At 41.7% G+C, this 13,449-nt stretch overlaps 1 protein-coding gene across 2 annotated transcripts in view; it reads right to left on the bottom strand.

The window, feature by feature from the left end:
• The window catches only part of SRRM4 (serine/arginine repetitive matrix 4), a 241,370-nt gene that overhangs the window by 120,407 nt on the left and 107,514 nt on the right, over nucleotides 1-13,449 (bottom strand). For both annotated transcript variants that reach the window (XM_075324282.1, XM_075324291.1), the window contains exon 2: nucleotides 1,858-1,983. In XM_075324282.1, the coding sequence (XP_075180397.1) occupies nucleotides 1,858-1,983 (126 nt within the window). The remainder of the gene's footprint in view (nucleotides 1-1,857; nucleotides 1,984-13,449) is intronic.

Here is a 13,449-nt window from a genome sequence, read left to right as displayed (position 1 = left end):
AAGGACCTCAGCACAGCATTGTCTGCATGCTCCGGATCAGTAATATAAAGGCGCAGTTACTTATGTGTTGTCTGCATTTTCGGGGGTTCATCGTACAGCACAAGAGTTGATAGCGCCTACAGGGAACCAGCAGATGCCCTGTCTGTTCCTTCTAACACTTTCTCCATCCAGAGAAGAGCTCATGCCAGCACACTGATCACTGTTATAAGACCCCAGTCTTTGGCATTACTGACGTCAATGTCATTTATTAGGTGCTATTCACTACCATTCTCAACATAATAACAACAAAAAAGCCTTGAATTATAGTTACGATTGTTGTAGGCCTGGAGCCAGGTTGCTCATATGGCAGTATTGGCTTTGTACACAGAATTCCCTGTCTCACTAAACTTGGAGGTCAGAAAACAACTTAAAGGGTTATTCACAAATCCAAGATCTTTTCCCAATATGTAGTTGGTTTGATAATAATATTAGCAAATGCCTCAAATTAGAAATATAGCATGATTCTCCTAATTAGCTGTATCTCTTGCCTCATGTACAGGGCATTACAGACCTAAGCTGGTTATGTCCACTCATGTAGTACCAGATAGTTAGTTAGTTTGTTACTTGTGGTCGTAACCATGGATGCCTAAGCTGCAATGCCCTACACAAGAGGTAAGAGACATGGCTATTTCAGAAGAACTATAGTACATTTCTAATTGGAGGTATTTACTAATATTATTATTATGACTATTACATATTGCAATATGATCTTGGAGATGGGAATAACCCTTTAAAAAAGTCCTTTTTTGTTGAGAGTTTTTCTGAAGGTTTTTTAGCACTTAGCAAGATAGATCAACTTCAAGTGAATTTCCTCTTTCAGCAATCTTCTAACCTCAGCCTGTTAGGTGTATAAAAAGAAACTAAGCATTACACACCCTCCCCAGGTCTAGCACTTTGCCTCTGCTGCCGCCCCTGTCTCTGATGTTTGGTTGCAGCAGTGATGTGCTGCAGCTAATCACCGAGCTAAGTAGCTTGTCCTGCCTACAAGGAGCTCACTGACTGGTTGTAGCACTGTGGACGAAGATACAGCACTGGACCCAGAAGGGTCATTAATGCACATCTTTTTTATTTACACTTAACTGGGCCTAAAGGCCCCGTTACATGCAACGACATCGCTGGGGTCACGGAATTCATGACGCACATCCGGCCTCGTTAGCGACGTCGTTGCGTGTGACACTTACGAGCGACCGCTAACGATCCAAAATACTCACCAAATCGTTGATTGTTGACGTGTCGTTCATTTTCAAAATATCGTTGCTCGTTTGGGACGCAGGTTGTTCGTCGTTCCTGAGGCAGCACACATCGCTACTCGTGACACCCCGGGAACGACGAACAACAGCGTTTCTGCATCCTCCGGCAACGAGGTGGAAGTGACGTTCATGCGGCTGCTCTCCGCCCCTCTGCTTCAATTGGTGGCCTGCTGTGTGACGTCGCTGTGATGTCGCACGAACCGCCCCCTTAAAAAAGAGATTGTTCGCCGGCCACAGTGACATCGTTAGGAAGGTAAGTTCGTCTGGCGCGTACCGGCGATATTGTTCGCCACAGGCAGCGATTTGCCCGTGACGCACAAACGACGGGGGCTGGTGCTATCGCTAGCGACATCGCTAGCAATGTCGCTGCGTCTAAAGCAGCCTTAAAGGAGAAAGATTGGCAAAAGAGGAAAACCCCTGTAAAACTTGTGATTTTAATTTTATTTCCGTGAACTACATGCTCTATTTGGGTCTTTTCAGTACATATCATCTCAATATTTCCTTGTAAGGTTTACATTAGTCATAGTGATCCTTAGAAAGCTTACTATAGCACATTGTTTGCTCTTACCTATAGTGCTGGCGTGGGCTGAGCTCTCTCCCGAGCCTTCCGGTTGAACATCCATTCTCCAGATTTACAGTTAGATTCTCTTGTCTTGTCTCTTTATTCGGAGATGATGAGCATTTCACATTGTCACTGAATGAAAAAGAGAAAAATATGATTAATAAAAAGAGAAAAATATGATTATCTTACTATGTAACTCTACTATCTAAAAAGAATAAACTCCATAGCAGATACCCATTGCCTGGTAAAACATGGCGACTGATATAAAGTCAGGAATCTATTGTGTTCTGGATTACAACAAAAAATGCAAGAGCGAATATTTTACCAAAGACCACAGTAGGTCGCAATAAATGATACTAATGGATTCGTTAATATTTTAACCTATAGACAAAAGTTATTATCAAAAACCTGTAAGATTTATTATGGTTTCTCACGTTTTCCAGTAAGCCTATCTAGAAAAAAAAAAAATACATAAGCTTGTGACACTCCTGAGACATTAGACGCAGCGTCATGCCCCTCTGACTCTGGCTTTTTCCACCAGACTTTGCAAAGAAAAGGAAAACACAGATTAGATCCAAATGGTTAAAGGGGTTGTCCAGGCTTAGGAGAAAAGTCTGCAGATATTCCATGTGACAGCAGACTGCGGAGTTGTCACGATTTACCGGTATTCGTGATCCAAGCAGGGGTCACTTGACCTCACATGTATCTGATTTGCGAACTTGTGGTCTTCTACTAACTAGATGTGTCCATGTCCAATGTGTCTCAATTTACTTCTATTGAGAGAAATCAAATGTGCCTTTTAACTGTGGACTTTTTGCCAAAGTCTGGACAACCCCTCTAAACCAACCGGAATATCACGGTTTCCAATTTCTGACTGGGAATGATTAGGTAACATGCTTTACATTTTTTATATATTTTAGGCCACCCCAGTACACTGATTAACAGATAAATACAGTTATTTTAATTCTTCTGGCTGATGGGTGATGATTCCGCTAGATATTCAGAGCTGGTGCCGTCTGTAACCTCCTGATGGGCCATAAATATGCATCTATGCAATCTGAGCATTCATGACTATGAAATGCCCTTTAAAGAGTTGGAAAAGATAAAGTATAAGGAAAGGCAAACATTGAACCTCTATGCTCCATTATACATAAGGCACATTTCTCTTTAAGAATGTCATCATGCACATCAATGCAGTAAAACTCTCAACTCCATAGATCCTTCAAGCAGTATCAAGCCATAACACAGCAACTGTATATACCTTACTTCTATAAATAGGTATGGGGCCATATAGTCGCTTTGCATGCTATATTCATATTTCATATAATGGTTTCCAAGGTTTGTCTGTGAGAAAAAAAAATGTGGCAGGGTCTATGGCCGAGGTCTCCAAACTTTCTGACCTTGAGAGCCATATTCAGCTCTTAAAGCCGCTTTACACGCAGCGATATCGCTATCCTTATCGCTAGCGTGCGTACCCGCCCCGTCGGTTGTGCATCATGGGCAAATCGCTGCCCGTGGCGCACAACATTGCTAACACCCGTCACACTACTTACCTGCCTAGCGACGTCGCTGTTGCCCTTTCTAAGGGGGCGGTTCGTTCGGCGTCACAGCGACGTCACTAAGCGTCCGCCCAATAGAAGCGGAGGGGCGGAGATGAGCGGGACAAACATTCCGCCCACCTCCTTCCTTCCTCATTGCGACCAGCCACAGGTACAAGGTTGTTCCTCTTTCCTGCGGTGTCACACATAGCGATATATGCTGCCACAGGAATGACAAACAACCTGCGTCCTGCTACAGCAAGGATATTTGGGAAATGGACAGCGTGCCAACAATCAACGATAAGGTAAATAAAATTGCTCGGTAACGGTCGTTCGTGCGTTTCACACGCAACGACATCACTAACGAGGCCGGATGTGCGTCACGAATTGCGTGGCCCCAACGACATCGCGTTAACTATGTCGTTGCGTGTAAAGCGGCCTTTAGAGAGGGTTGCGAGCCATAGCCAGCTCCTGCCCCTCCTCACAGTAGTTACACCTGGAGTCTCCATTACCAGTATAATGACAGCCAAAACCTAGCCACAGAAATCAAACCGAGGCAGTATACCAAGAGACAGGGGTTCCCACCCTACTCCTATTCAATTCTGCTCTTCTATGTGAGCTACACACATAAGTCACCATCTGGATGGAGACCTGCTCTTCATAGCTGTTTGCATGACCTTGTCCAAATGTTCCAAACTGGAATACAGCCGCGAGCCACTCATCTCAGGTCTGTAAGCCACATGTGGCTCCTGAGCCACAGATTGGGGACCCCTGGTCTATGGTATATTATGGAGCTGTTCTCTCCTGGAAATGTTGCTTGAGGTGGAGAAGACCTCCGTAATACTACACTGTATGCGGCACTCCATGGTACTGCAGGATGATACTTAGGCTAGTTTGACACTTGCGTTGTTTTGACGCAAACGGAATCCGTCACTAACGTAGTACAGTTCATTTATTTACATTTGAAGCGTGTTACTATGGCGCGTGTGTGTGTCATGCAGTACCCGCTTGTGTCCACACGATGTCGTGCTTCCACTGTAAATAAATGTACTGTATTGTATTTGTAACGGAGCCCGAATCCGTTAAAATAGCGCAAATGTGAAACGGCCCTTAACTGTGGCATGGTTGTTTTTCGACACAACACTTTCTTACCGAAACCCATTTTTCTTTCTATAGTTGCCATTTTACAAGAAAAAAACGTAATTGCTTTGTGTTATAATTTCTCTCAGTAAATGTGTACTTGAAGGATAAGGCAGGTCAGTGAATACACAATTTCTTGCCAGTGATCTATAACAGCCTTATTAAAACTCAAGTGGTCACACAGAGTTAAGGAAATGATTGCACTATGCATTGGCTAATTCCAGATTTACAGTGTATTGAAGAGGTAATTACAATTCAAGTTACTGAGTAGGAGTTGAGACAACCAAAGGAGAAAGCATTGTTGTGAAGAAAAAAAAACATTAAGCTTAAAGGTGACATATGAGAATCGTTCAGTAATACAGAAATCAGCATTATGCTGTGAGAAGTCACAGTATGTGCCTGGAATTTTAGCAGCTAGCGCTGAATAAGTCTCATCACCGCTCTATTACAGACAGATTTCAGTCTGACACCCTCTGATGTTGTTTTCCTAAGCGTCAAAACATTGACTAACAGCGTCTGCTATAATTTTATGCTACAGCCAAAAACCCAGACAAAAAAAAATAGCTTTTCATGGATTTTTATACCAATTATAGCATGTCATTTAAACCAGACATATAAAGCATCAGCTATACCTACAATGCTTTGCAAAAATATTCACTCCCTTGGCATTTTTCATGTTTTGCTGGAATTTCACTGCTTTTTTGAGACGTTGCACCTACAACTGAGACCATTTGGTTTTCATTTTATTGTAAAGCAAACAAATAAAATAAAATAACGTAAAAAGTCAGTGTGCATAACTATTCTTCCCACTACAGTTAGTACTTTGTAGAGCCTCCTTTTTGCGTCAAGTACAGTTGCAAGTCACTTTGGTTAAGTCTCTCAGCTTTCCACATCTTGCCACTGGGATTTTTGCCCATTCCGCAAGGCAAAACTGCTCCAGCTTCTTCAAGTTAGATGGTTTTCTATGGTGAATAGCAATCTTCAAGTCGGACCTTAGATTTTCAATTGGATTAAGGTCTGGGCTTTGACAAAGCCACTCCAAGACATTTGCTTGTGTCCCCTTAATCTACTCAAGCGTTGACTTAGCAGTATGCTATGGGTGATTGTCTTATTGGAAGGTGAATCTCCGTCCCAGTCTCAAATCACTGACAGACTGAATCACGTTTTGCACAAGAATATTTTCTTTCACAAAATTTCACACTATCCATTTTTCCCTCTACTCAGACCATTCTCACTTTACCTGTTGCAGAAACAACATCACACAGCATAATGCTGCTACCACCATGTTTCACTGTGGGGATGGCGTTCTTGGGGAGATGAGCTGTGTCTGTTTGGTGCCAGACAAAGCGTTTACGTTGGTGGCCAAAAAGGTCAATTTTGGTCTCATCTAACCACAGCAGCTTCTTCTACACATTTAGGGAGTCTCCCAGATCTTTTGGAAAAATCAAAACAAGCCTTCCAATTTTTGGCTATAAGTAGAGGCTTTTATCAGGCTAGTTCTATGGAGTCCATGGCTTATTATGGTTGTATGGACAGATACTCCAGTGTCTTCTTGGGAACTCTGCAGCTCCTTCAGAGATATCATGAGGACTCTGCGCTGTTTCTTTGGTGAACCCCCACACCCTCGCACAATTTTCTGTTTTTCATTTTCATTTTTTCCTCCCCTTCTTCCAAGAGACATAACTCTTTCATTTTTCTGTCAATATAGCCATATGAGAGCTTGTTTTTATCTCGGACGAGTTGTACTTTTGAACACCACCATTAATTCTGCCCCATAGTGTACTGGAAAGTGGGAAAAAAAATTCCAAGTGAGGTGAAATTGCAAAAAAGTGCAATTGCTTTATTTTTTTTTTTGGGGGGGGGGTTATTTACCATGTTCACTATTTTGAAAACCTGATCTGGCATTATGATTTCCCAGGACAGTACGAGTTCGTAGATTTTTGCCTACATGCAAAGTTTGACCGCCTGTTAATTCATTTTGATGCAATGTTGCCGCGACAAAAAAACCCCGTAATTTTGGGGGTTGGAATTTTTTTCTCACTACGCCATGTACCAATCAGATTAATTGATTTTATATTTTGATAGATTGGGAATTTATGAAAGTGGCGATACCAAGTATGTGTATTTTTTATTATTGTTTTCTTTTCAATGGGGTAAAATGGGGTGATTTGAACTTATAGGGTTTTTTTCTGATCAGGAGAAATGCTGTGTTACTGTTAGTGCTGGCGCTCTGACGACATTCACAGGAAACACATCATGAGAGTGAAAAGGGTGATCATTTGATCCCAAAGTGCCATGCCAACCCATTGATGCCCTGTGATTGCGACGGCTAACAGCGCGATCTCCACTGGAGTGCTTTAGATCATGCTGTCACAGTTTGACAACACGATTTTAGGGATTAACAGGCATTGGTGGATCAGCGATCCACACGAACCTGTTAGCTGTACATGTCTGCTGATCAAATCAGCAGACATGTGCGGGGTATAAAGAGGGCTGGCCATGCAAGTCCACATTAAAGGGACAGAGTCTGTTATTTCCATTTGATGATAATGGATTTGATGGTGCTCTGGGGTATCATCAGAAATTGGGATATTTTTTAGAACCCAACCTTGACTTTTACTTCTCAACAAGTTTGTTTCTGACTTGTTCGGAGATATCCTTGGACTTTATGGTGCTTGGTTAGTAGTGCCTCTTGCTTAATGGTGTTGCCTCTGTGGTCTTTCAGAAAAGGTGTGTATACAGTGACAGACCACGGGACAGTTAGATTGCACACAGGTGGACTTTCTCTCACTAAATGTGACTTATGAAGGTAATTTTTGGCACGAAAAAGTTTTAGGGGCTTCATAGCAAATGGTCGGAATACATATGCACATGGCAATTTTTATTTATGCTATCCCATAAATTAAATTTTTGCCTATATTTTTGTCATTCACTTCCTCAACTTAGACTATTTAGTGCTGATGCATCACACACAAATCGGATTAAAAAAATATTTAAACATAGGTTGTAATGTGACAAAATAGGTAAAAAAAAGCCAAGGGGGTTAATACTTTCACAAGGCACTGTATAATCAGGCAATGATATTAGTGAGCTTTCCAACTGTGGAAAGCGTTCAATAAAGCACAGGTACATTTTATAGCATGTTTGAAAATTGTTACACAAAACATACCACTACTTGGAAAACCCTTTGAACAAACCATGTATGCCCCTATTAAAATATAAATACATTCTCGTTTCCTGTGCCAGTGCGGTTCCAGCTGTGTCGGCACTCACTCTCCCGGGGCTCACATGACATTGTTACCTTACGTGAGCCCTGTGCCCAATCAGCTCTGTTTTCATGCTCTCCGCCTTCAGACGAATTGAACATCAACAGAATGTTATAGCAGGGGCTGACCACTCACTTCCTATTACTGTTTGATATGTCCGAAGAGAGTGGGGAGAGTAAAGCCAGCGCTTATTGGGCTCAGGGCTTGCATGACATAACAACGTCACATGAGCCCTGGGAGAGTGAGTGTCGACATCACTGGAATTGCATGAAATATGGGAGGTTTTTATTTGAACATGGGCAAACATGGTGAATGAGAAGGGGTTATCCGAGTCGAGAACAACCCCTTTAAAGTGTATGTGTCATTTCATGTTAACTTGTCTGAAAACGCTGTAATATATGTGTCATCAATGATGGATAACACAATTCCTAGCCAATGTGACTTGTAGGCTTCATTTTCACCTTTGAAGATGTTAACTTTTAGTTCTCTATGAAGTGGTGGGTGGAGACTAGCTGCAATGATGTCTCCTACACACAGCAAAATGTTTTCCTGCTCTTATTTATCAGAAGCGCATAGAAAAAAAAGCGACATTATACAGTGGAGCTGAGGTGTATGTCTGTGGCCAGAGTGAGGTACAACAGTTACGCGAAGCTGCAGCATGATCTGCCTCTGTCTGCCCAGTCTCTTACTGTGCTGAGTGCTCCTCCTCCCACTCTGCTCTGTAACCTGACTCCTAAGTGAGTCTGACTTACTTTGTCCAAAATGGATTTTAGCAATTTTTCAGAGTAGATGTGTGACGCTAGTTGCTTACTCACAGGCAAGTCTAGAGGTAGTGTAGTCAGATATTCTGTGGTCAGATACCAGGACAGCTCATCGTGGATACAAGGAGTGAACAGAGATGTAGTCAGGTAATGATCCAGCATCAGAATACCAGGATGACATGGCATGGATACAAGGAGTAAACTGAGAGGAAGTCAGACCATGGGCCACGGCCAGAGTACCAGGACGACAAGTCAAAGATTCAGGGAGTAAACTGAGGCATAGTTAGGTCACGGGTCTGGGGTCAGGTAGTAATAAACAGAACAAGGCACAGGAATGCAGCCCAATACCACCAGTCAAACAGAATGCTACAACTGGCAGAGTGCTGGGAGAGACTGCTCAGCTAAGTATCTAGGCAATCACTGGGAACATGGAAAACCTGAATAATCCAGCACCTCCCAGACTCAGGTTGGATAACTGAGCTGTCATTCAACTCACTGACAGCTTAGCACACCCCTGTAACTGATTGGATGACTGAGCTGTCACTCACCAAACTGACAGCACAGCACGCCCTGATTCCATAGTCACAGAAGACAGTCATTCATTGCATCTTAGACGCACTGAGAGGAGGAATCGTGACAGAATGGTATATTCAAGAGGCAGGGAGAAGGGGAAGAAGTGGCTCATAAGTGGAGAAAGAAGCAGATTTCTCTGATAAGATATATATTTGCGTGTACTATTGATTTATGCAAAGTTTGTTGAAAAAACAGTGACCATTTAATTTTCTTTAGAAAAAGAAAATGGCACAAAAACCTACTTAAAAAGACATTAAGTTGCACGAAAACCCAGTCAGAACATGATCACTTACAGTATGTGTAAGTGCTTCTTATCTGAACAGCCTACATTACTTTGGATATACATGTGTGACGCTCTGGCAAAACCAGGTAGTCACAGAGGTTGTACAAATCTCTCAGGTACAAAACTCCATCCTCCTTGGCATACCAACACAAAACCCACACCCAGGTGCACAACACCAGCTAGTAAAGCCTAGTCACTCCCCCATGACAATAGGGACATACCAATGGGCGGGACCAGGCGGATGGGAGCGCCCACCTAGGAGTCCTGAGGTGTCAGGGGAGGGAACCAAGGAGTCGAATACTGACAGTTGAAGTGGAGGAGTGTGAAGTGCAGCGAAGTCAGGGATTGGGACCCCTGGACTACCGGACTAGGTGGCAGATGGCAAGCAGGACCACAGGCGACGGAGATCCGGTCGCAGGAGTCCTTAAGTGGACTGGGGCAGGATTGTAGCCCGCCGGTGCCGACAGCGGGAATCCGGTCTGGAGGCCGTGCACAGTCAGGGTGCCTGGACCCTAGGGCGAGGAAGGTTTTAAGCCCCTTGTCAATTGACCAGCCAGGGACAAGGCTTCAGGACCTGTTCAACAGTAAGCACAGAGAGTGAAACGGAAGCCAAATGTGGGGGATAGGGTGTCCGCCAGAACCTACAGAGATCCCAAGGGTCAGATTTCGCGGGCCACAGCTCCCAGCATACAAAGTACTGGGAGTGGACTTCCCTGTTCAAAGCGGAGTTGTCCCATTGAAGACATAAACACTGAGTGCAGGAGGAAGGGATGTCTGTTTGCTACACCCGGGTGTGGGACCCGAATACACCCGCCGGAGGCAGCCGGTCACTGGCAATTTGGTTTACCACTGGACTTTGTGTGCAATTCTTTGGAACTATGAGTACACCATCCATCCTCGGTCCAACCCTGCATGTTATTCTCCGCAGCCATTACTCCCGTACACCCTGGGCCTCGGGACTACACCTCCCCTACCCGTGGAGGGGATTCCATCCTGCTGCCCTGCTCCACCAGAACCGGGCATCCCATCACCAGGCAGCGGCAGTGCTACCACCAACTCTCACCGCAATCCACGGGTGGCGTCACTGACAAAGACTCTATCCACTGTAAATACCCCCCTTTCCTACGGTTGTGAGGACAGACGTCTGTATGAGCCCGGGTTCGGCTACCACTCGAGCCACAGTAACAAACCCGGATCCGAGCAGCCCCTGCAGCGGCCCAGCCTCCATCCGCAACACATGTATATGTGGAAAGTATTCACGTGAACCTGTGAACATTACAACTTTTACTAAAATGTATAAGACACATCCACTCGTCAGAGCCTGCATGGCATAATACACAGGGACACTGCAGTTACCTAGGATAGACTCAGACAGCCCGTGCCTCTGTTCTCTGCTGATTACTATGCAGGAAGCAATTTTCATTATCTCTATGGAACAAAAATCTCCATGCATACTGCATGCTCATACTATGATTTTATTTCCAGATTTTGTGCAAAAAATCTCTGTGTAATTTAATGTAAAATTCGAGGCACTCAGTGGCACATTAGAGGCACATGTACTACTTAAATGAAAGCCCTGTTACAGTTCTCTATAAAAATTAGAGGATTGCAGATTCAAGTCCCTTAAGAGGAATAAAATTTAAGATGAAGAACATGTAAAAAAAAGCCTTTTAAAATATGAAAAACAAACCAAAAATCTAAACATTGAAATCACTCCCTTATCTCCATTAATATTTAAGAAATTTAGTTTTGCCATGTCTACAAAAGTCAAATCTATCAAAGTATAAAATCCACTTAGAGTAAAGGCTATGAAATTCAACGACAATGTGGCTTTTTTTCCAATAAAAACATGATTTTTATTGACAAAATTTGGACATACATAATTAAAATAGTACAAGCAAGGTGTGCACAACAAAAGGGTGGATGCAATTAAGGACAACATTTTTTAAAGAAACAGTATTGAACTGATCTATAAGCCACAATAGGCAAGACTGATTCACTAGCAAGCCCCTAGGGTCAGAGTGGTAGCTTTTAAATAGTTAATGGCCACCTAAGTAGGACCTGTTTAGATACCTATCTATACCCACACGAGCAGTGATACCAAGTTGACAATACAATCAGCACAACATTACTAACCAGTGTAACTTTTGTCCGTAAGGCACCACCCCAACCGTTCGCAGGGGTCCCTGACGTAACCGGAAGTGGGAGCGGGAAGCCGCTAAGTCCCGCCCCCACTTCCGGTTACGTCAGGGTTCCCCGCGGCATTTAAACCCCGCTATCGATTCAGTGCACTATACGTTCCCTGAAGAAGAAGGTGAAACGCGCGTCGGAACGGTTGGGGTGGTGCCTTACGGACAAAAGTTACACTGGTTAGTAATGTTGTGCTGATTGTATTGTCAACTTGGTATCACTGCTCGTGTGGGTATAGATAGGTATCTAAACAGGTCCTACTTAGGTGGCCATTAACTATTTAAAAGCTACCACTCTGACCCTAGGGGCTTGCTAGTGAATCAGTCTTGCCTATTGCGGCTTATAGATCAATTCAATACTGTTTCTTTAAAAAATGTTGTCCTTAATTGCATCCACCCTTTTGTTGTGCACACCTTGCTTGTACTATTTTAATTATGTATGTCCAAATTTTGTTAATAAAAATCATGTTTTTATTGGAAAAAAAGCCACATTGTCGTTGAATTTCATAGCTTAGGAGGTGGTATTCCTTGTAATTGTTACGAAGGTCCAGTTAGTGACTTGTATATTTAGAGTAAAGGCTGTAATGAGAAAAAAATATTCAAATCACGAAAATTATGTTTGGTCGCCAAACCTCCCAACAACAATGTAATAAAAAGCCAATCTAATGTACCGTATCTACCACAAATAAAAACATCAACCAGCCATGCAAAAAAACACATACAGTAACCACATAGCTTCATTTATTGAAAAGTAGAAAAGTTACAGGTCTCAGAAAATGGTGGCACAACATTTTTTATTTAATTTGTTTTTATAAAATTATTTTTTTTTCCAAAATTGAGTTAAAAAACTATACATGCTTGCTATCACTGTAATCATGCTGACTTGAAGAATACATATTTATCATACAATGAATATCGCAAAAATGAAACCCAAAATCAATGACAAAAACGCAATTTTTCGCTATTCACTGCACTTCTTTTTCTAGTGTTCCAAGCACATTATATGTTAAAATGGATGGTGCCATTCAAAACCACAACTCAGCCGGCAAAAAAAAGCCTTTATATGACGTAGTTGACATTAAAATAGAAAAAAAGTTATGGCTTTTGGAAGAAGAGAAGAAAAAAAAATAGAAGCACAAAAACAAAAAAAATAACCTGGTCACAAAGTGGTTAAAATTGCAAAATAAAAATAAAGACTAAAGAAATTAAATATTTCTATTTTTAATTATATTGAGTTTTCAAAATCTATTTATGCGTAAGAAGACTACTTTTTTGAAATTTCACATTGATATGTCAATTATTAGATGGGCTGCAAGTCAAAATGCAAAAAAAAAAAAATCAAACAAAAACAAACAAAACGTAAAAAAGAAACAAAAAGAAAGAAAGAAGCAGAAAACTTTCAACCAGACTAGAGGCCCCAAAACAACAAAAGTAAGCACCAAGAAAAAAATTAAACACTAAAAAGGTTTTATTGAATATCAAAAACGTCGAAAAGCCCTCAGTGGCATCCCCACAACAAATATATATATATATATATATATATATATATATATATATATATATATATATATATATATATATATATATATATATATATATAAAAATTCTATAGCGTACAAAAAGATAAAAAAAAATTCTTAGGATAATACACATTTAGAAAACATGTCAAACACTCTGTAGCCAAATTACTACATCTTAATAATATAAAGATCCCCTAGATAACTCTAATAAAACATATAACACATAAATATATCTTATTCTGCAGTGGCAAAGATGGAAAGAACTAGTAGAAAGATACACTCAGGATAAAAAGTATTATTGTGGTATTATTGTAATACAATATCAGGC

This window comes from Anomaloglossus baeobatrachus, chromosome 1 (genome assembly GCF_048569485.1).
Source record: "Anomaloglossus baeobatrachus isolate aAnoBae1 chromosome 1, aAnoBae1.hap1, whole genome shotgun sequence".
In the NCBI taxonomy this organism is placed as follows: domain Eukaryota; kingdom Metazoa; phylum Chordata; class Amphibia; order Anura; family Aromobatidae; genus Anomaloglossus; species Anomaloglossus baeobatrachus.
This window is presented reverse-complemented; position numbering and strand designations above follow the sequence as displayed.